The sequence below is a fragment of the Oryctolagus cuniculus genome, chromosome 1 (assembly GCF_964237555.1).
Source record: "Oryctolagus cuniculus chromosome 1, mOryCun1.1, whole genome shotgun sequence".
In the NCBI taxonomy this organism is placed as follows: Eukaryota; Metazoa; Chordata; class Mammalia; order Lagomorpha; family Leporidae; genus Oryctolagus; species Oryctolagus cuniculus.
Window position 1 is genome coordinate 232860518 of NC_091432.1, and position 19558 is coordinate 232880075.

A 19558-nucleotide genomic window follows, 5' to 3' on the forward strand; every position below is an offset into this window, starting at 1 on the left:
CCTGGCTTCAGCCTGGCCCAGCCCTGACTCCTGAGAGAATCTGAGAAATAAATCAGCAGATAGAGAATGTCCCTGCCTCTCAAGTAAAGTGAAAATAAATACATACTTTTTAAAAAAGATGTTATTTTATTTTATTTGAAAGGCAAAATTAGAGAGAGAGAGAGAGAGAGAGATCTTCCACCTGCTGGCTCACTCCCCACATGTCCACAGTGACCAGAGCTGGGCTGATCCAAAGCCAGGAGTCAGGATCTTTTTCCAGGTCTCCCATGTGGGTGCAGGGGTCCAAGCACGAGGGCCATTTTCTTCTGTTTTCCCAGGCACATTTAGCAGGGTGCTAGATCGGAAGTGGAGCAGCCAGGACTTGAACTGGTGCCCATGTGGGATGCTGGCACTGCAGATCACGGCTTTACCCGCTACACCACAGCGCTGGCCCCCATCCCTGTTTTTTTAAAGAAAGGAATGGACAGTTGTGTAGATGTTTACTTCTCTTTTTCTGCTCTTCCCCCACCGCCTGTAGCTTGGATTCAGCCTAGAACGTACGAAGAACGATGGCTTTTCGTCCTACCTGGTACGTGTTAAATGCGGTCTGATCGCTGCGTTCACTGAGCCCCAGGTGTGAAGCGGGGCCCCTGCTGCTTGCAGGCCTTTTCTGTGGCAGCCGCGTGGCTTCCAGGCGTTGCAGAGCGCTGTGGTGGGCTTTGCATTTTGGAATTTACCTCGTGCCGGAAAACGTACTGTTCTTGTTCGGAATGGACTGCATGAGGGACAGTTGGTCCTTCCTTTCTCAGGATGAAGATGCGAATTACTGTATTCTGAAGAAGCAGTCCGTCTCCGTCACTCTTCTAATCCTAGACTTCTCCAGAAGTGAGTAAGTAAATCTAATCTTGCTTTTGGTCAACCCTAGAGAGAAGCTGTTGCCTTCACTGGGTGCTTGCTACTTGCCAAGTATCGTGCTGAGATGCAGCACGAGATGGGGAGGCAGAGTGGGGCAGGCAGACCGGCCACAGGAGCGGTCACGGCAAGGTGGAGACGTGGTTGGAAAGGGAAGCCTTCAGGGCAGTGGGCGTGGGGGCCGCCCACGCCGCCTTCCAGGGTGACCGAGGACAGGAAGAGCACTTCAGGCAGAGGGAACGCCCTGTGCTGAGGCAGAGGGCCGTGAAGTAGAGGTGCGTTCAGTAAGCTGGGTCATCATTACAGAGAATAAAACTGGAGGGCCAGGGTAAGGAACGGACGGGCCCGAACGACGCCTCGTGCCGCCCACCAGCTCTGTGACGCTGGGCCTCAGTGTCCCGACCGCCTCGCCACGTGGGCCCTGCTTCTTGAGAGTGCTGGCGAGCGTGGCTGGGTAGCAGGTCGTTTCAAAGCATCTGAACTCGGATGACTGTGGGGCTGTGTTTTGAGGTGCGGCAGGTGCCCCCTGGCCACACTCCAGGTCCCTGTGTGTCACTGCTGAGGGAGCCTTCGAAGAGGTGTAGGCTAGGAATGGTTGCTCAGGCTCGCTGTGAGGTGGGCTGCGAGTAGCCCAGAAGGAGGGTGTGAGATGAATAAGATGGGAAGGAGGAAGTATCTATGATAAAAATGAAGTACTTTCCCATAAGACCAGTGTAGGCCCTAGCTCCATACTCTCCATAAGAACTTAAGGTTTTCTAAAAAGAAAATATTTATTTATTTTTAATTTACTTGAAAGGCAGAGTTATAAAGAGAGGAGGAAAGACAAGAAGAGGTCTTCCATCAGCTGATTCACTCCCCAAATGGCCACACGGCTGGGGTTGGAGCAGGCTGAATCTGGGAGCCTGGAGCTTCTTCCAGGTCTTCCACATGTGCACAGGAGCCCAAACATTTGGACCATCTTCCTCTGCTTTCTTGGCACATCAGCAGGGAGCTGGATTAGAACTGGAGCAGCCGGGTCTCAAACCGGCGCCCATATGGGATGCCAAGTCACAGGCAGAAACTTAATTGCTATGCCACACACTAGCCTGTTTCCTTCCTTCCTTCCTTCCTTCCTTCCTTCCTTCCTTCCTTCCTTCCTTCCTTCCTTCCTTCCTTTCCCTCTCTCCCTCCCCCCCTCCTTCCCTCTCTTTCTCTTTGTTTCTTTCTTCTTTCTTGATTTATTTTTTTTATTTGAAAGAGAGAAGGAGAGAGAGAGATCTTCCATTCGATGGTTCACTCCCCAAATGGCCAAAACCATGAACCAGGAGCTTCTTCTGGGTCTCCCACAGGGGTGCAGGGGCCCCAGCACTTGGGCCACCCTCCCCTGCTTTCCCAGGTGCATTAGCAGGGAATTGGGTGGAAAGTAGAGCAGCTGGGATTCAAACCCATGTCCACATGGCATGCTGGCACTGCAGGCCATGGTTTTAACCCAGTGAGCTCCAGCCCTGGCCCCTTGTTTTCTTTTTCTTTTTCTTTCTCTTTCTCTCTCTCTCTCTCTCTCTCTCTCTTTTTTTTTTTTTTTTTTTTTTACAGCCAGAGTTAGTGAGAGAGAGAGAGAAAGAGCCAGAGAAAGGTCTTCCTTCCATTGGTTCACCCCCAAATGGCTGCTACGGCAGGCCCGCTGCGCCGATCTGAAGCCAGGAGCCAGATGCTTCCTCCTGGTCTCCCATGCGGGTGCAGGGCCTAAGCACTTGGGCCATCCTCCACTGCCTTCCCGGGCCACAGCAGAGAGCTGGACTGGAAGAGGAGCAACCGAGACAGAATCTGGCGCCCCGACCAGGACTAGAACCCAGGGTGCTGGCGCTGCAGGCAGAGGATTAGCCTAGTGAGCTGCGGCGCCGGCCCCTTTGTTTTCCTTTTTAAAAAAAAAATTATTTCTCATTTTGAAAGGCAGAGAGACAGAGATCTTCCCCCTGCTGATTCACTACCCAAATGCCCGCAATAGCCACGGTTGAGCCAGGCCAAAGCAAGGAGCCAAAATTCCGTCTGAGTCTCCCACAGGGGTGGCAGGGACCTGACAGAAGCTAGACTGGAAGTGGAGTTGGGGCTCCAGCCAGGTTGATGCAGGACACAGGCACGTCAAGTCACCTAGCTGCTGTGCCAAGTGCCTGCCCCTTGTTCTTTTTTTTTTTTTTTTCCTAAAATGTTTGTTTATTTTCATCTACTTGAAAGGCAGAATTATAGAGAGGGAGAGATATTTTCCATCTGTTGGCTCAATGCCCCAACAAGGGCTGGGCCAGCCAAAGCCATGAGCCTGGAACTCCATCTGGGTTTCCCACCTGGGTGGCAGGGACCTAAGCACTTGGGCCATTACCTGTGCCTCCCAGCATGCAGCAGCAGGAAGCTGGATTGGAAGTGGAGCTGCTGGGACTTAGAGCTGCCCTCCGATACGGGCTGCTTCCTAACTGGTGGCTTAACCCGCTGGGCCACGCCCCCTGCGTCCCACCTGCTGTTTTCATTTAAGGAAATGAATTTGAGTTTCGTATTAGTCAGGGTGCTTTTGGTTTAAACAGTGGAGACATCAATAACCTCACTTGTTTGAAAGTCCAGGGTGGGGCGAGCGGGTTCAGGTGAGAGACGGAACAACAGGATCTGCTGTCACGAGGGGCTCAGGGCTCGGGGCTCGGGGCTCAGTCAGCGCTCAGCACTCAGGTTCATGTCTGCTCTGCTGCCTCGAGGTCAGCTGCTTCAAGCTCAGCAGGGCTCCCAGCCCACACCACACCACATGGCCCTGCCTCAGCGGTCAGAAGAGAATGCGCCTTCCCCGGGCGGGTCAGCAGACGTGCCGGGCTGGGGCACGTGTGCACACTGGTGCTGGGAGGACGGGCTGCACAGATTGGGTGTGTGAAGAGGGAAGGGTGGAAGTGGGTGTGAGGCAGGCAGCTCGGAGGGCTCACTGCCCCTTCGGGCTCCCCCAGACGTCACCTGCGCTTCCTGTGTCTCCCTGGTGCGCTCATTTGCTGAGCGTTGAGAGCGCCAGGGAGATGTGGGCGCAGCATCGTGTGGTTGCTCAGGATCCAGGCTTTGGGAAGTGAGTGGCTGGTCCTTGCCCGGCTACCTGAGCCTGGTGCCCTCGGGCAGTGTTCACCTTCCTGAAGCTCGGCGTCATGTTCTGGGAGATGCGGGCAAAGAACCTGCGTTTAGCAGGGGCCCGTGTGTGTGGGGCGTGGCTCCGCACCTGGCACTGGCGTCCACAGACGGACAGGAGCACCGCTGTGAGCGTCTTCCTTCTGTCTCGTCTGGATGCAGGGTGAAGGTCAAGTCTCCGTCGGAAGCTGGTGCTCCCTTCCCGGTGGTGGTCGTCAGCAGGGATGACAAAGTCCTTGGTCAGAGCCAGAAGCCCGACGCTGACCCTGGCTCCGCAGGCAACCACACCCAGGAAGCCCAAGGTAAACCCGGCGGGAGCTGGCGTTTCCTCCGCACCCTGCCCCGTGGGTGCGAGCGTGACGCGTTGTCCTCTTAGCATTGTTTTATTTTGAGGCAGACAGGTGTAAAACTAAAGAAAAATGTAGGAAAATAGAAAGAGCAGTCCTTTCTCCTTATTCCTGGTGCTAGAATTTTAGTCATTTAAGTTTCCTTAGGAGCTTGTTTCCTAAGTCTGGGACGTTCGATTCTCAAAATCTATAGTGATGTTTTTAACTTATTTAATGTCTTTGTTAGTGATCGAATAGTTGATTAAGTGGATGCTGTAACTCTGGAGACATGTCTGTTCTCTTGTAATACTGCCGTGTGGGACTCTGGGCATAGACCTTTGTTGCGTAGGTAGAACTGCCTTGAGGGGGTTCCCAGAAGAGGAGTTTCTGGTTCAAAGGTTATGAATGCTTTTGGTAAGATTGTTACGTATTTTCAAGTTCCTTTGAGCCTGAGTTGGGTGAATTTACACTCCTGTCAGAAATGCATCGGGGTGATGCACACGTCATCATGTGTGCCATGTTCTCCCAAACACCAGGTGCTTGCTTGCTTGCTTTCTTTCTTTCTATCTTTTTTTTTTTTTTTTTTTTTTTTTTTTTTTTTTGGACAGGCAGAGTGGACAGTGAGAGAGAGAGACAGAGAGAAAGGTTTTCCTTTGCCATTGGTTCACCCTCCAATGGCCACTGCAGCTGGCGCACTGCGCTGATCCGATGGCAGGAGCAGGTGCTTCTCCTGGTCTCCCATGGGGTGCAGGGCCCAAGCACTTGGGCCATCCTCCACTGCACTCCCGGGCCACAGCAGAGAGCTGGCCTGGAAGAGGGGCAACCGGGACAGAATCCGGCGCCCCGACCGGGACTAGAACCCGGGGTGCCGGCGCCACAAGGCGGAGGATTAGCCTAGTGAGCCGCGGCGCCGGCCTACCAGGTGCTTTCTTCTTAAAAAATGATCCTAAAATGAAAGGCAGCGAGTGTTCTCGTCCTGCTCGTTGCTGAGCTGAACTTTCTCTCCACGTGTTGAGTGACCACTTTTCAGTTACGACCTCTTTTGTTAGCTGTCAGTTTTTTCTGTTGATATATGTGAGTTCTTTTTGAAAAAATTTTTGAGATGTATTTATTTATTTGAGAGGCAGAGAGAGAGAGAGAAATCTTTCATCCACTGATCTACTCTCCAAGTGTCCATCCACAGCAATTAAATCTGGGCCAGGCTGAAGCCAGGAGCCAGGAGTGCTGTCGTCATCTTCCCGCGTAGGTGGCCATCTTCCAGTGCCTTCCCAGACGCACTAGCAGGGAGCTGGGTCGGCATCGGAGCAGCCGGGGCTCGAACCAGCGCTGCAGCCGAGGATGCCGTTGTTGCAAGTGGCAGCTTAAGCCGTTGTGCCACAACACAGACCCTTCAGTTCTTTTTAATAAATGCTTATTAATTTACTTATTTAAAAGGCGAAAAAAGACACAGGTTTTCCCACCCACTGGTCCACTCCCACAAGAGCAGGGATCCAAGGACTTGAGCCACAATCTGCTGCCTCTCAGGGTGTGCGCTGGCAGGAGGCTGGGCTGGGTGCACGGAGGAGCTGGACTTAACCCAGGCACTGGGATCGGGGGGCAGGCATCCCACGCACAGCCTAACCTGCTGAGCTGGGCTGCAGCGCCCCCCACCATGAGTCCTGTGAAGGTGGTTTACTGTGCTATTCATAGTTTTCCTCAGTTTGTCAGGCGATCCAGGTGAAGATCACACAGAGCCATCCAGTTGTGTGCCAGTGTAGTTTAACGTCTGGGCACCGTCTCCTTCCTGTCTGGGTTCCTTGTGTTCAGTGACCACGGCCTGGGCAGGAAGTCTGTTCTGAAACTCCTCCCCGTCCTGCAGGGAGCCTGAAACCCTGGCTCCGCCTTCAGGAGCTCTGAGTAAAAGCGAGGCCCGGCGCTCGGCGTGTGTGCGGCAGAGCCCCAGCACCGGGGCTCCCTCGCAGAGGACAGAAGGCTGCATTGTGCCGATAGCATTTGCAGTCAGTTTTTCCCTGCGTACGTCAGCCTCACAGGTGTGTTTTATGGCATGATCTGTTGTCAAATATGATTACTTAGGAATAAGCAAAGTGGTCTGTGTGCCATCTCTGGCGGCAACACAGAGCAGATTATTCGGAAGTGAGTTCCCTTTTGGTATTATCGCTTGTTGGATGGCACTGTGATGTCACTAGTTCTGCGTGCTGCTTCTGCAGCTAAGATCACGACTTGCCACAGGAGGAGATGGTGGCTCTGCATTTTGTTGCGTGCTGACGTTAGGCCAGAGCCTCGTAAACGGCTGCGTATGAGCAGAGTCATGAATAACGTCTTTTAAATGTTTCTGCTTCTAGAAAGTGGGAATTCTAAAAGAAGCGCAGTGGATTCCAAGGTAAGCACCACCCGCCCACTGCCCGGCTTCCCTGGACGTGTGTGAGTGCAGTCACCTGGGTACCGGCTGCACAGTGGAGGGCATTGATGTGCAGGCAATGGGACGTTGCCTGGGCTCCTGGTCAGGAAAGGCCGTGATACAGTAACGCTTGCTGAAGCTCACCCTGCCCAAAGTGCTGGGCAGGGCAGCCTTGGAGGAAGCAGGGACACCCCAGACACAGGGTGCCCAGGCTCTGGCCCGGGGGAAAGCCTTGGGGTGTGAAAGAAGAGGTCCTGCTGGGGCTGGTTAGTGGGTGGGAGGAGGAGTGGGGAGAATGGATGGTAGAAATAGAAGTGGAGAAGTTGGGGAAGTTTAGATTTGGGATCTCTGGACTTTTTTCAGTAAGGGGCATCCAAATACATTTTATTTTGATAGCTTTGTCAAGGTGTAATTGACATTCAATAAATTGCACTTCTTTAAAGCAACCGTTTGATAATCTTACTTATCATCAGTGAAGGTAGTGCACATGTGTATCACCCAAAGTTCCTCCTGCCCTTTGTGATCTCCCTCTCCTGCACCCGCGGGTTCGTCGTTGTAGTGTAGAGTTGGGTGGTGTGTAACCTCTGTTTTGTTTTGCACACTTACTTAGAGTTAACCGTGTGTGCTGTGTATCAGTAGTTCGTTTCTTTTCCTCACTTAGCGTTTGGGGTCAGGAGCGGAGTCCAGGTGGGGTCCGGCTGCAGCCTGGGTCTCTGTCTGGGGCTCTCTGGCGTGTTACGGTACAGGGCACTGTGGCAGGTGGCTCGGTCAGTGGGCTGCAGTTGGGTGTCAGTGGAGAGGCAGGGGAGAGCTGAGAGAGGAAGTGGGTGGAGGGTGACTGCCGTGCTCCGTGAACGGGATTTCACACGGATCCCGAAGTGATGGGACATGCCATCCTCAGAAAGCCCACAAATAAGAATGGTTTTTCTCAGTTAATTTTAGTTTCAGTTAGCATACCTTCCCTGCTGGTATCATCCTTAAACGGGTTATTGTGTCTTTTTAGGTGACAGGCGAGAAATCCTTTTCTGTCCATACTAGTGGCGGTGCCGTTTCATTTCAGGTAGGTGTTAAATTTGCAGGCTTTTCTGTCAGGGAAGATGGGGTTCCCGAAGGAATTTTGTGTTTAGGGGGAGTCACCTGGGCGGGCTTGCAGTCACCGAACACAGTTAAAGCTTTGTAGGGACCCAGGAGGCAGGTGCTGTTAGCACACCCTGGGAGTCCCCTGTGCTGGAATGAACACCTCTGTGGCCGTGAGCCACAAGGACCAGCTTGCAGTCCAGTTTTGCCTGCCTGCTCCAATGACCCCTCGGCCGCTCTGACCCTGTTGAGCATGTGTCAAGTGTAGAATTCTGTACCGGAGGGGGCCGGTGCAGTGGTGCACTAGGTTAATCCTCCACCTGCGGCACCAGCATCCCATATGGGCGCCGGGTTCTAGTGCCGGTTGCTCCTCTTCCAGTCCAGCTCTCTGCTGTGGCCTGGGAAGGCAGTGGAGGATGGCCCAAGTGCTTGGGCCCTGTACCCCATGGGAGACCAGGAGGAAGCACCTGGCTCCTGGCTTCGGATTGGTGTGGCTCCGGCTGTGGCAGCCATTTGGGGAGTGAACCAACGGAAGGAAGACCTTTCTGTCTCTCTCTCTCTCACTGTCTGTAACTCTACCTGTCAAATAAATTAAAAAATAAAATAAAATAAAATTCTGTATCGGAAAGGACCCTTGGCAACGGTGTAGAGTGAGGCTGTCATCTCAGATGAGCTCACCGAGGCCCAGTGGCCGTGTGTGGCCAGCCCCGTGGTCACAGCGCAGTGAGGTTGGATGACAGTATCACAGTGTATGTACGTGAATGGTGCATTGCCCGGGCCTCACAGCCCGCTACCGAGTGACCCTGGACAGCTCACTTTGTGTCTGTGCCTCACTGTGAATCATCTAGAAACGGAAAGTGGGGCCAGTATGTGGGGCAGTGGGTTAGTCACTGCCTGTGATGCCGGCTTCCCACGAGTCCTGGCTGCTCTGCTTCCGAGCCAGCTTCCTGCTAAAGTGCCTGGGAAGGCAGGGGATGAGGCTCAAGTACTTGGGCCCCTGCCAGCCACATGGGAGACCTGGGTAGTGTTCCTGGCTCCTGGTTTCAACCTGGCCCAGGCCAAGCTGTTGCCGCCAACAGGGGAGTGAACCAGTGGGTGAAAGATCTCTCTCTCTCTCTGTCACTTCTGCCTTTCCAATAAAAAGTCTTAAAATAGAAATGAGAAACGGGAGGGGAGGTAGCAGCATGGCGATGGACAGATGCCGCTGCCGCCTGCACGCCGCGTCCTGTTCTGGAGCGCTGGTTTGTGTCCCGACCTGGCTTCCTGCCAGCGCACCCACCACGGGAGGTGCACCAGCGGGCAGGACCAGCCGGTCGGTCTGTCTGCCCCCTCTGTCTCTTCACCTCTCACTGCAGAATGCTTGTTCACAAAGGTCGTGTTTGCAGGTGTTTCGGGGGCCACAGGATGTCCTCATCGGGGCCTGGTGCTCGGTGCTGGGTTTGTGGGGAGGGAGCAGCCTGGTGGAGATGGGCGCCCGCGCTGCCGGAGCCTGCAGGGCTTGGCCGGCTCCCTCGCGCCCTCTCTGTCTTTGCCGCCCCCTGGCCACGTGCTGGGACTGCAGCTTGGGCCCTCAGCCTTTGTGCCTCCTGCTGGAAAAGCACTGCCTGTCCGCCTGCAGCCAGCCCTGGACTTCACTGTTCTGTTTCACTGTTTCTTTAAGGTTCGGGTGTCTACTGTCATCAGCCTTGGTGGTTCTGTTGATTTTTTTAAAATCTCAAACTTTTATACCATTTTTAGACTTCTTCTTTCAGTCTTATTTTTAGAACAAAATATGTTTGATAAACTTTTCCCTTTCTGGCTACCTGAATGGATTAAAATTCACGCTGTCACATTTACATAGGAATTTGGGATGATTTAGCAGAGGAACAATTTCAGCTGCGTATTCTTGGTCTTTTGTTTCTGTCTCCTCGGGTGTTTCTGTCCCATGCTGTGGTATACGTGCCTGCGGTACTTCCACTGTGTTTAACAAGCAACTGTAAATAATCAGCTTTATTCCATCACCCAGGACAGGCACGAAGAGTGGTGCTGGTACCCCAGGGTCCTGTGTGCCCCTCGAGCCCCTTCCCGACTCTGGGATAACCGATGGGAGCCACACTGTCACAGTCCTCGTCGTCCCCCAAGTGTGCATATATGTTAGGCTCTAAACAATATATTAAAACAGATTCCTTTGTTTTTTAAAGATTTATTTTTTATTTATTTGAAAGGCAGAGTCCACAGAGAGAGATCTTCTATCCGCTGGTTCACTCCCCAAATGGCTGCAATAGCTAGGGCTGGGCCAAGCCAAAACCAGGAGCCCGGAGCTTCTTCCAGGTCTCCCACATGGGTGCAGGGGCCCAAGGACTTGGGCCATCTTCCACTGCTTTCCAGGTGCATTGGCAGAGAGCTGGATCTGAAGTGGAGCAGCCGGGACTCAAACCGGTGCCCATATGGGATGTTGGCATTGAAGGCAGAGGCTTAACTTGCTGTGCCACAACGCTAGCCCCAGCAGATTCTTTTTTGTGGCTAGAATTTTTGCTAATAGTAAAATGTTTGTAGAATTGACCAAGGAGGCGCCCGGTGGGAGACATGGAAAAAGCTCCTGGCTTTGGCCTGGCCCAGCCCTGACCATTGCAGCCATCTGAGGAGTGACCCAGCAGATGGAAGATCAGTCTCTCTGTGTCTCTCCTCTCTGTCTCCATAACTCTTTCTCAAATAAATAACTAAATCTTTAAGAAAAATATTGATGAAGGACTCACATTCTGTATGTGTGTGTGTGTAGTCTCTCAGTTACATGAAACTTCATTTCAATCTATGAAATATATGAAAAGCAGAAAAAAAATGTGGGCCTGGATATGGTTGTCTAAAATCGCAGGTTTAAGTTTTTTCTTTCTTTCTTTCTTTTACAGGGTAAGTTTTGATGATGGAATATTAACTCTTTGCAAGTAGATGTTGAACCTCCTTTTTTTTCTTTTATTAAATAGTATTTCTTTGTTTTGCCCAAACTGCAAAATGACGTGTTGACCTTAAACCTAGGGAACTGTGTCTTAGATGACCTCTACAGGCTTCTGTGCCAGCCACCAGAGCTGGACGTACGTGAGAGAGCAAGCATGGAACGTGGCGGTTGTTGACCCCGGTCGTGGGCTTACAGGCACTCACTGTGCGATTCCGACAGCTCCTCTGTATGCTTGAAAAGTGGTTGTTACACAGCAGAGTGTTGGGAGGGGATCGTAGGATGAGAAAGCCCCCATTTAAACTCTGCTTTAGGAGAATTTAAGCCCATTAAACACGTAATTTTTTCCTGCGAGTTAAAACTTCAGCCGAAAATTTGGGTGCGCTTACCTTTTTTTCTTCTTCACTTGCAGTTTTTCTTTAACATCAGCACCGATGACCAAGCGGGCCTTTACAGCCTGTATTTTCACAAGTGCCCTGGGAAGCACTCGCAGCCTGTGGACAAGTTTTCCTTCAGCCTGGACGTGAGTACCCTATGAAGAACATTCCACGTGGGTTTCATCAGCAGGAAACGCCAGATACTTAGTGCTCCATAAGAATAGCTTTTTCTTGGGGCCGGCGCTGTGGCACAGCGGGTTAAAGCCCTGGCCTGAAGCGCCAGCATCCCATATGGGCGCTGGTTCTAGTCCTGGCTGTTCCTCTTCCAATCCAGCTCTCTGCTATGCCTGGGAAAGCAGTAGAAGATGGCCCAGGTCCTTGGGCCCCTGCACCCGCGTGGGAGACCTGGAAGAAGCTCCTGGCTCCTGGCTGCCGATTGGCGCAGTTGCGGCCATCTGGGGAGTGAACCAGCGGGTGGAAGACCTCTCTCTCTCTCTCTCTCTCTCTCTCTCTCTGTAACTCTGACTTTCAAATAAACAAATATTTTTTTAATTTTTTTCTTTTATTTTTACAGAATTATAGTATAGACAGTGAGAGAGAGATAGACAGAGAGAAAGGTTCCATTGGTTCACTCTGCAAATGGCCGCTACGGCCGGTGCTGCGCCGATCTGAAGCCAGGAGCCAGCTGCTTCCCAATCTCCACAAATAAATCTTACAAAGAAAAAGAAAAAGAAAAATCTATTCCTTTTTTTTTTTTTTTTAAGATTTATTTATTTATTTGAAAGTCAGAGTTATACAGAGAGTCAGAGAGAAAGGGGTCTTCCATCCACTGGTTCACTCCCCAGATGGCTGCAACAGCTGGAGCTGCACCTATCTGAAGCCAGGAGCCAGGAGCTTCTTCCAGGTCTCCCACACGGATGCAGGGGCCCAAAGACCTGGGCTATCTTCTACTGCTTTCCCAGGCCATAGCAGAGAGCTGGATCAGAAGTGGAGTAGCCAAGTCTCGAACCGGCGCCCATATGGGGTGCGGGCACTTCACTTCAGGCCAGGGCTTTAACCCACTGTGCCACAGCGCCAGCCCCAATTTTTCTTTTTAATATCAGGGCATTTTTTTTTTTTCCTATTCAGCCATCTTGGAATCCTACTTATTTACTTTAACGATTTATTTATTTGAAAGACAGAGTTACAGAGAAAAAGAGGGAGAGACAGGGAGGTCTTCATCTGCTGGTTTACTCTCCAAATGGCCACAACGGCAGGAGCTGGACCAGGCTGAAGCCAGGAGTCAGGAGCTTCTCCCGGGTCTCCCACGTGGGTGCAGGAGCCCAAGGACTTTGGCCATCTTCGGCTGCTTTCCCAGATGCATTATCAGGGAGCTGGAGTGGAAGGAGAGCAGTTGGAACGTGAGCCGGCATCCATATGGGATGGCTTAACCGGCGACAGTACAGTGCCAGCCCCAGGAACAGATTTTTAGGACACTTAAAGCAAGAGAGAGATGCGGCCGGACGAACGTGCTCGCCAGCGGGCAGGAACGCCGAGCCGTGTAGGAAGTGCACGAACAGCCCGTGCCCTAGGCAAGTGCTTGTTAGGTGGGCACTGCCCTCTGACGCCGAGGGCGCAGCCGGAGGGCAGCTTGCAGAGGCAGGGCTGATCTGTCTCTGAAAAGCACAAACTCATCCCCGCTTGTTCCAGGTTAGGATCACAGAGAAGAACCCTGACAGCTACCTCTCCGCGGGAGAAATCCCGCTGCCCGCGCTCTACATCTCTGCGGCGTTTTTCTTCTTCCTCTCGGGGACCGTCTGGATCCACATCCTTCGGAAGAGAAGGTGAGCGCCTTCCTCGGCTCCTTGGGCCTGGGGCAGGGGCGCTTCAGGGCGCTGCGTGTCCTCTGTGCCTTAGCTGCCTGCGGCCCCGGGGGGATTTGGCCTGGAGCAGTTGTTCTTCTGGGCGCCTTCCCTGATCCCTCGGGGCCTTGCAGGAGCCTTGCCAGCCCAGAAGGCCTTTGTCTGCCTTGCTGTGGGGCACTTCCCACTGCGTTTAGAAAGCAAATCCAGACATTCAATAATGTGCAAGCAGAGTAAAGCAGAGTGCTTCCCTGGTGGAGCCCTCCCGTCCGGGGTGCTGGAGGGGTGCATGGGTGCCCTCGGGCTTGGTTCTGGAGAGGAGATGAGCAGGGCCCACCACGGCCTGCCTGGGAGCAGAGGCGTTCCGTGTAGTCCCGGAGGCGACCTGGAGCCTGGCGGGGATGGGTTTTGTGTCTTGACCCTGTGCCTGTCGCCGGGGAAAACCTCTGCAAAGCCCACCTGCCTGGCCCGGGCCTTCATCTGAGAGCCTGGGGGCTCCACCTTCCTGTACTGGGTGCTGAGGACAGTGAGTGTGGGGATTCTCTGTTCACCTCACAGAGCTGAGACCAGAACCCCGAAGGCCCATTTAGGGAGTACCGCAAAGTGCTTGTCATAGTCCAGAAGCTGGATTGCCTTCCAGTGGGCGTGCGCGGGGCCTGGTGGACCAGACCGGCTGGGTGCATTGCTGGCACCTGTTTGTTGCAGCATCTTTTTTTATTCTTTTAAATATGTATATTTATTTTAAAGGTAGAGTTACAGAGAGAGGGAGAGAACTTCCATTGCAGGTTCACTTCCCAAAAGGCTGAACCGGCTAGGACTGGGCCAGGTCAAATCCGTGAGCCAGGAGCTTCATCTGGCCTCCCAAGTGGGTGCAAGGGTCCAGGCACTTGAGCCATCTTCTGCTGCTTTCAGGCTCATTTGTAGAGAGCTGGATCAGAAGTGGAGCAGCTGGGGCTTGAACCGACGCCCATGTGGGATGCTGGAGCTGCAGGCAGTGGCTTAACCCGTTGTGCCCTGATGCTGGCTCCTGCAGTATCTTATATGCGCCACGTGGAAGAGTTTCTGGTTTCCTTGGTGTGGTCTGTGTAATCCTGTTTGGAATAGGTTATCAGGAAGCCATCACCAAGAAAGAAGGAAGCCTGTGAATTCAGACGGCTGTTTGTTAGAAAACAGCGAGGGGTCAGAAGTGTCGGCTGTGACCGTGACGGCCGTGTGCCTCGCTTCTTTCTTCAGTTTCTCCTTCCTCAGGTTCAGACCTGGGGCAGGACTCATCGCTGCCTTCCCCTGTGAGGTCCTTAGGTTTGCTGTGTGGTCCCCCACGGCAGGGTGTGTGAGAGGGCCTCGTCCAGCAGGTGCTCTGGGATGTGGACTGGCCACGTTCGGTGGTTTGTAGTTTCCCTTGGTGTTGGCAAGGTCACTCACATAGAATTGTAGGAACAGTTTCAGTCGGTGGTTGGATAAGGCTTGTACTCTGTACAAGTCATGTTGTTAGCTTTTGGTGGTGGTGTCGTACTCACAGAAAGGTGTCATTTCAGCCATCCTGTGTTTTTCTGGGAGTCTTAAAGCATGGGTTGGAAATTTAGGTATAAAGGGTAACGTCTATAGCGACTGTTCTTTCTTTAAAAGTAATTTTATTTCAAAGGCAGAATGACAGAGAAAGAAGGGAGGGAGAAAGAGATCTTCCCTCTGTTGATTCGTTCCCCAAATGCCCACAAGAGCCCGGGCTGGGCCAGGCTGAAGCCAGAAGCCAGGAGCTCCATCCGGGTCTCACACCTGGGCGGCAGGGGTGCAAGCACTTGGCCGTCACCTGCTGCCTCTCAGACGCATTCGCAGAAAGCTGGAGTGGAAGAGGAGCAGCTGGGACTTGAACCAGTGCTCTGATGCTGGGCTGTGCCAGAGGCCCGCCCCTGCGTACTGTTCTTGCACATGTTCCTCTCAGTAACGTCCTCTTTTGATGGACCCACATCCCTGTGTACCTCTAGCTCATAGATTTGTGGCTTTAGCCTTCCGTGGGCTGCGTCCTCGCCTGCCTCTGTCTCCCTGGCCCCTAGACGGTGCTGTCAGAGCCTCCCTCCCGCCTCCCGCCTCCCGCCTCCCGCCTGCCCTGGGCATCTCTGCAGCCTCTGAGGGCCAGTCCCTGAAGGAGGTGCGCTGGCTTGCGAAGGGCTCTGGTTTTTTTTTTTTTTTTTTTTTTTTTTTTTTTTTTTTTTGACAGGCAGAGTGGACAGTGAGAGAGGGAGAGACAGAGAAAGGTCTTCCTTTTGCCGTTGGTTCACCCTCCAGTGGCCTGCGCGCTGCGGCCGGCGCACCGCACTGATCCGATGGCAAGAGCCAGGTACTTCTCCTGGTCTCCCATGGGGTGCAGGGCCCAAGCACTTGGGCCATCCTCCACTGCACTCCCTGGCCACAGCAGAGAGCTGGACTGGAAGAGGGGCAACCGGGACAGAATCCAGTGCCCCGACCGGGACTAGAACCCGGTGTGCCGGCACCGCAAGGCAGATTAGCCTAGTGAGCCGCGGCGCTGGCCTTCTGGTTTGGTTTTGTGGCATACTGCCGGACTGCTGGTTTATGGTGCTGCCAGCAATGCGTGAGGGCTCCGACGGCCATGTACTCAGCAGCAGTGTACGTCTCTGATGGGAGTGATGTGGGCTATTGTTTCAGGACTTGTTCACCCCTGGGAGTGTGTGCTGTGTGTACTGGGTTTTCTTCTAGCTTTTTTGCATATTGGTCAAGCCCATGGGTATCTTATCCATTGCAGTTTCTTCCAGTTAAACCTCTCTGTGATACTCATGGTTAAATGAAAATCTTCCATTTTAACAGTCAAAGCTGTTTAACTATAGTCTTCTGGTTGGGTCCCTTGGATCTTACGAAGCCCTTTTGTATGGGCCCTGCACTCACAGGGAGACCCAGGAGAAGCTCCTGGCCCTTGGCTTTGGGTCAGCGCAGCTCCCGCCATTGTGACCATTTGGGGAGTGAACCAGCGGATGAAAGACTTTTCTCTGTCTCTGCCTCTGCCTCTGTAACTCTGCCTTTCAAATAAATAAATCTTTTTTTAAAAAAGTGACAGATTTTTTCTTTTTTAAAAAGAAACTTTCTCCTCTCAAGTCCCAAGGCCACAGGATGCGTATTTGAGATCCATCTTGCACCCTCCTGTGTGTCAGTGTGAAGCACAGGTCAGCACTGATTTTTCTCTCTGTGGAGGTATGAGCTGATTCCTCTTCTCTGTTCCAGTTCCTTCTTAACGTTTTCAGTTTTCGTTTTATTTGGAAGGCAGACAGAGCTCTTGCATCCGCTGGTTAACTCATGTCCTGTGTGGCTGTTCATGGAGCTCTCTTTCTCTCAGCAGTGGGCTTGTATGTCGTAGTGGATTGGTTCCCAGGAGGAGGTGGAAGTGGTACAGGAATTCAGTGCCTGGTAGCCGTAGGGTGACCTGGCAGACCTGTGGGGGGTGGGGGTGGGACGGGGATGGGGTGCCTCGCTCATGGCCTGCTGTGATTGGCAGGTACCAGCCATGACGGAGCAGAAAGGGACACGATCCTTCACCTGTTCTTGTAGGCCCCTGGGCTGTAGGCTTCCTGGTAGCTGTACCCAGTCACTCTGCTTTCCCAGGGATTTTTTTTTTTTCCAAAGATTTATTTATTTGAAAGGCAGAGTTATGGGGGACAGAGGAGGGGGAGGGCAGAAAGAGATCTTCCATCCGCTGGTTCACTCCCCAATGGCTGCAGCAGCCAGGACTGGGCCAGGCTGAAGCCAGGAGCCAGGAGCTTCTTCCAGCTCTCCCACGTGGGTACAGGGGCCCAAGCACTTGGGCCATCTTGTGTTGCTTTCTCAGGCACATTAGCAGGGAGCTGGATTGAAGGTGGAGCAGCCAGGACTCAAACTGGCACCCGTATGGGCTGCAGGCGGCGGCCCCTTTCCCGGATTTTGTGTTGTGTTCCTGGGTCCGTCGCCTCATTCTTGCCTCCGGGACCTGCGCGGGTGGTTTCCGAGGGAGGCCGGCAGCCTGTGCTAGGTTTCCGTCTTGGCAGGGCCTGGAATCCGTCAGGTCAGCCTGCCGTGTGTGACGGTTCCCTTCCCAACATTAAATCATAGATCAGAGACGGCTGGGACGAGACGACTTTTTGTACAGAGGCTTCCTGCTTGTGGTTGCTGGGGTTCTGTGTACTCCCTCCTTGTAAATCGATGCCCGGAGCCCTGTCCGTCTGTCTGCAGACTGGAGTCTCTGTTAACGCCTGCCTCTCTTCACAGGAACGATGTGTTTAAAATCCACTGGTTGATGGCGGCCCTTCCCTTCACCAAGTCTCTCTCCCTGGTGTTTCATGCAGTATGTATTCGCGTTTTGGGGATCATTTGTGGGGTGATGCACATGCCAACAAGAGCAGGCAAAGGAATTAGGAGAAGGCAGTAGACTGTGGGAAGCGGGGGGACCAGGCCTCTTAGAAAGTCTCCTTTTGACGGGGTGGGGCCAGGGCCGGGCCATCTGCAGTGACCACAGCCTCCCTGCCAGGCAGGCTCCAGTCGCCCGATCCCCCTAGGAACCTGGCGTCACGAGCACCTGCTTCTGGTGGCGATCTCATTCCTGAGATGGCAGTGCCACCTGCTGCGCTGCTTCCTGGCTTCCTTTATTTCTCTAGACCCCCGTGTTGCTGCTCATTTGAGAGTTCAGCGTCAGCAGGCTTCTTTGAGAGACAACGATGCGAGCTTTGGCTGTGAGCTGCTACAGATTAAAACAAGCTTTTCCCGGGCTGCGGGCCTCGCCCGTGGCGGTGACAGTGACAGTCTCCAGACAGGCCTCTGCTGCACTCGACAGTGCTGTCATAGGAAACGGCGCAGCGCATCCACTCACAGTGGCAGGAAAAGACAGTCATTTGGCTGACTTCCCGTTTGATGTGGGTTAAGTGATTCTTTGTGGAGCCTCAGAGAGAACGAGGGAAGGCTCCTTGAGTCCTGCAGTGACAGCAGTGTCACCTTGTAGGTTCTGCCGGCAGGAGTTGTGGGTGTGTCACTAGAAATTGCCACTGCATGGCCGGCGCCGCGGCTCACTAGGCTAATCCTCCACCTTGCGGCGCCGGCACACCGGGTTCTAGTCCCGGTCGGGGCGCCGGATTCTGTCCCGGTTGCCCCTCTTCCAGGCCAGCTCTCTGCTGTGGCCAGGGAGTGCAGTGGAGGATAGCCCAGGTGCTTGGGCCCTGCACCCCATGGGAGACCAGGAAAAGCACCTGGCTCCTGGCTCCTGCCATCGGATCAGCGCGGTGCGCCGGCCGCAGCGCGCCGGCCGCGGTGGCCATTGGAGGGTGAACCAACGGCAAAAGGAAGACCTTAAAAACTTTTTAAATATATAGATTTATTTATTTATTTATTTAACAGAGAGAGAGAGAAAGGGTTTCCATTTGCTGGTTCGCTCCCCAGATGGCTTTAACAGCCACAGCTGGGCCCGGCTGGAGCCCCCCCCCCCCAGGTCTCCTACGCGGGTGCAGGGGCCCGAGCACTTGGGCCACCCCCCGCTGCTCTCCCAGGCCGTTAGCAGGATTGGAAGTCGAGCAGCAGGGAATCAAACCAGCTCCCACATGAGATGCCTGTGTCGCAGGCAGCGGCCCACCCCCCAGGCCACAGCGCCTGCCCCACCATACGGATTTTTTTTATTGACTGACTGACGGGAGCAGAGGGGAATGAGAGACACGGTTCTTGGCTGAGATGCCGAGTTCGGCATTTGGACCGTGGAGGTTTTAGAACACAGGAATCGTCTGCCAGGGTGTATCGCTTGCCTCAAGAGAGAGACCTGGGCTGGGAGTCCGTGACATTGAAATCTTGTGTTGTTTCTCAGGCTGCCTGCCTCTGTTAGGACACTCACTTGCTGAACTGAATTACCAAGTGTGCTCTGGGGCAGTGCTGGGGGAGGGCCAGCGCCGCTCTGGGGTCTTGGGGTCAGGTGGCGGGCCAGCCTCGCTGACGGGCGCTGTCTGCTTGCAGATCGACTACCACTACATCTCCTCCCAGGGCTTCCCCATCGAGGGCTGGGCCGTGGTGTACTACATAACCCACCTGTAAGTACCGTGTGCTTGTGTGTGTGTGTGTGTGTGTACTACATAACCCACCTGTAAGTACCGTGTGCTTATGTGTGCTTGTGTGTGTGTGTGTGTACTACATAACCCACCTGTAAGTACCGTGTGCTTATGTGTGTGTGTGTGTACTACATAACCCACCTGTAAGTACCGTGTGCTTATGAGTGTGTGTGTGTGTACTACATAACCCACCTGTAAGTACTGTGTGCTTATGTGTGTGTGTGTGTGTACTACATAACCCACCTGTAAGTACCGTGTGCTTATGTGTGCTTGTGTGTGTGTGTGTGTACTACATAACCCACCTGTAAGTACCGTGTGCTTATGAGTGTGTGTGTGTGTACTACATAACCCACCTGTAAGTACTGTGTGCTTATGAGTGTGTGTGTGTGTACTACATAACCCACCTGTAAGTACTGTGTGCTTATGTGTGTGTGTGTGTGTACTACATAACCCACCTGTAAGTACCGTGTGCTTATGTGTGTGTGTGTGTGTACTACATAACCCACCTGTAAGTACCGTGTGCTTGTGTGT

The 19558-nt window shown here is 53.3% G+C and overlaps 1 protein-coding gene across 1 annotated transcript in view; it reads left to right on the forward strand.

Annotated features, from left to right (window-relative positions):
• The window catches only part of GPR107 (G protein-coupled receptor 107), a 65594-nt gene that overhangs the window by 19122 nt on the left and 26914 nt on the right, over positions 1-19558 (forward strand). Inside the window, exons 3-11 of the mRNA XM_070058072.1 lie at positions 518-568; positions 789-868; positions 4180-4319; positions 6686-6723; positions 7745-7801; positions 11160-11270; positions 12814-12947; positions 17214-17289; positions 18936-19009. Coding sequence (XP_069914173.1) covers positions 518-568; positions 789-868; positions 4180-4319; positions 6686-6723; positions 7745-7801; positions 11160-11270; positions 12814-12947; positions 17214-17289; positions 18936-19009 — 761 coding nt within the window. The remainder of the gene's footprint in view (positions 1-517; positions 569-788; positions 869-4179; positions 4320-6685; positions 6724-7744; positions 7802-11159; positions 11271-12813; positions 12948-17213; positions 17290-18935; positions 19010-19558) is intronic.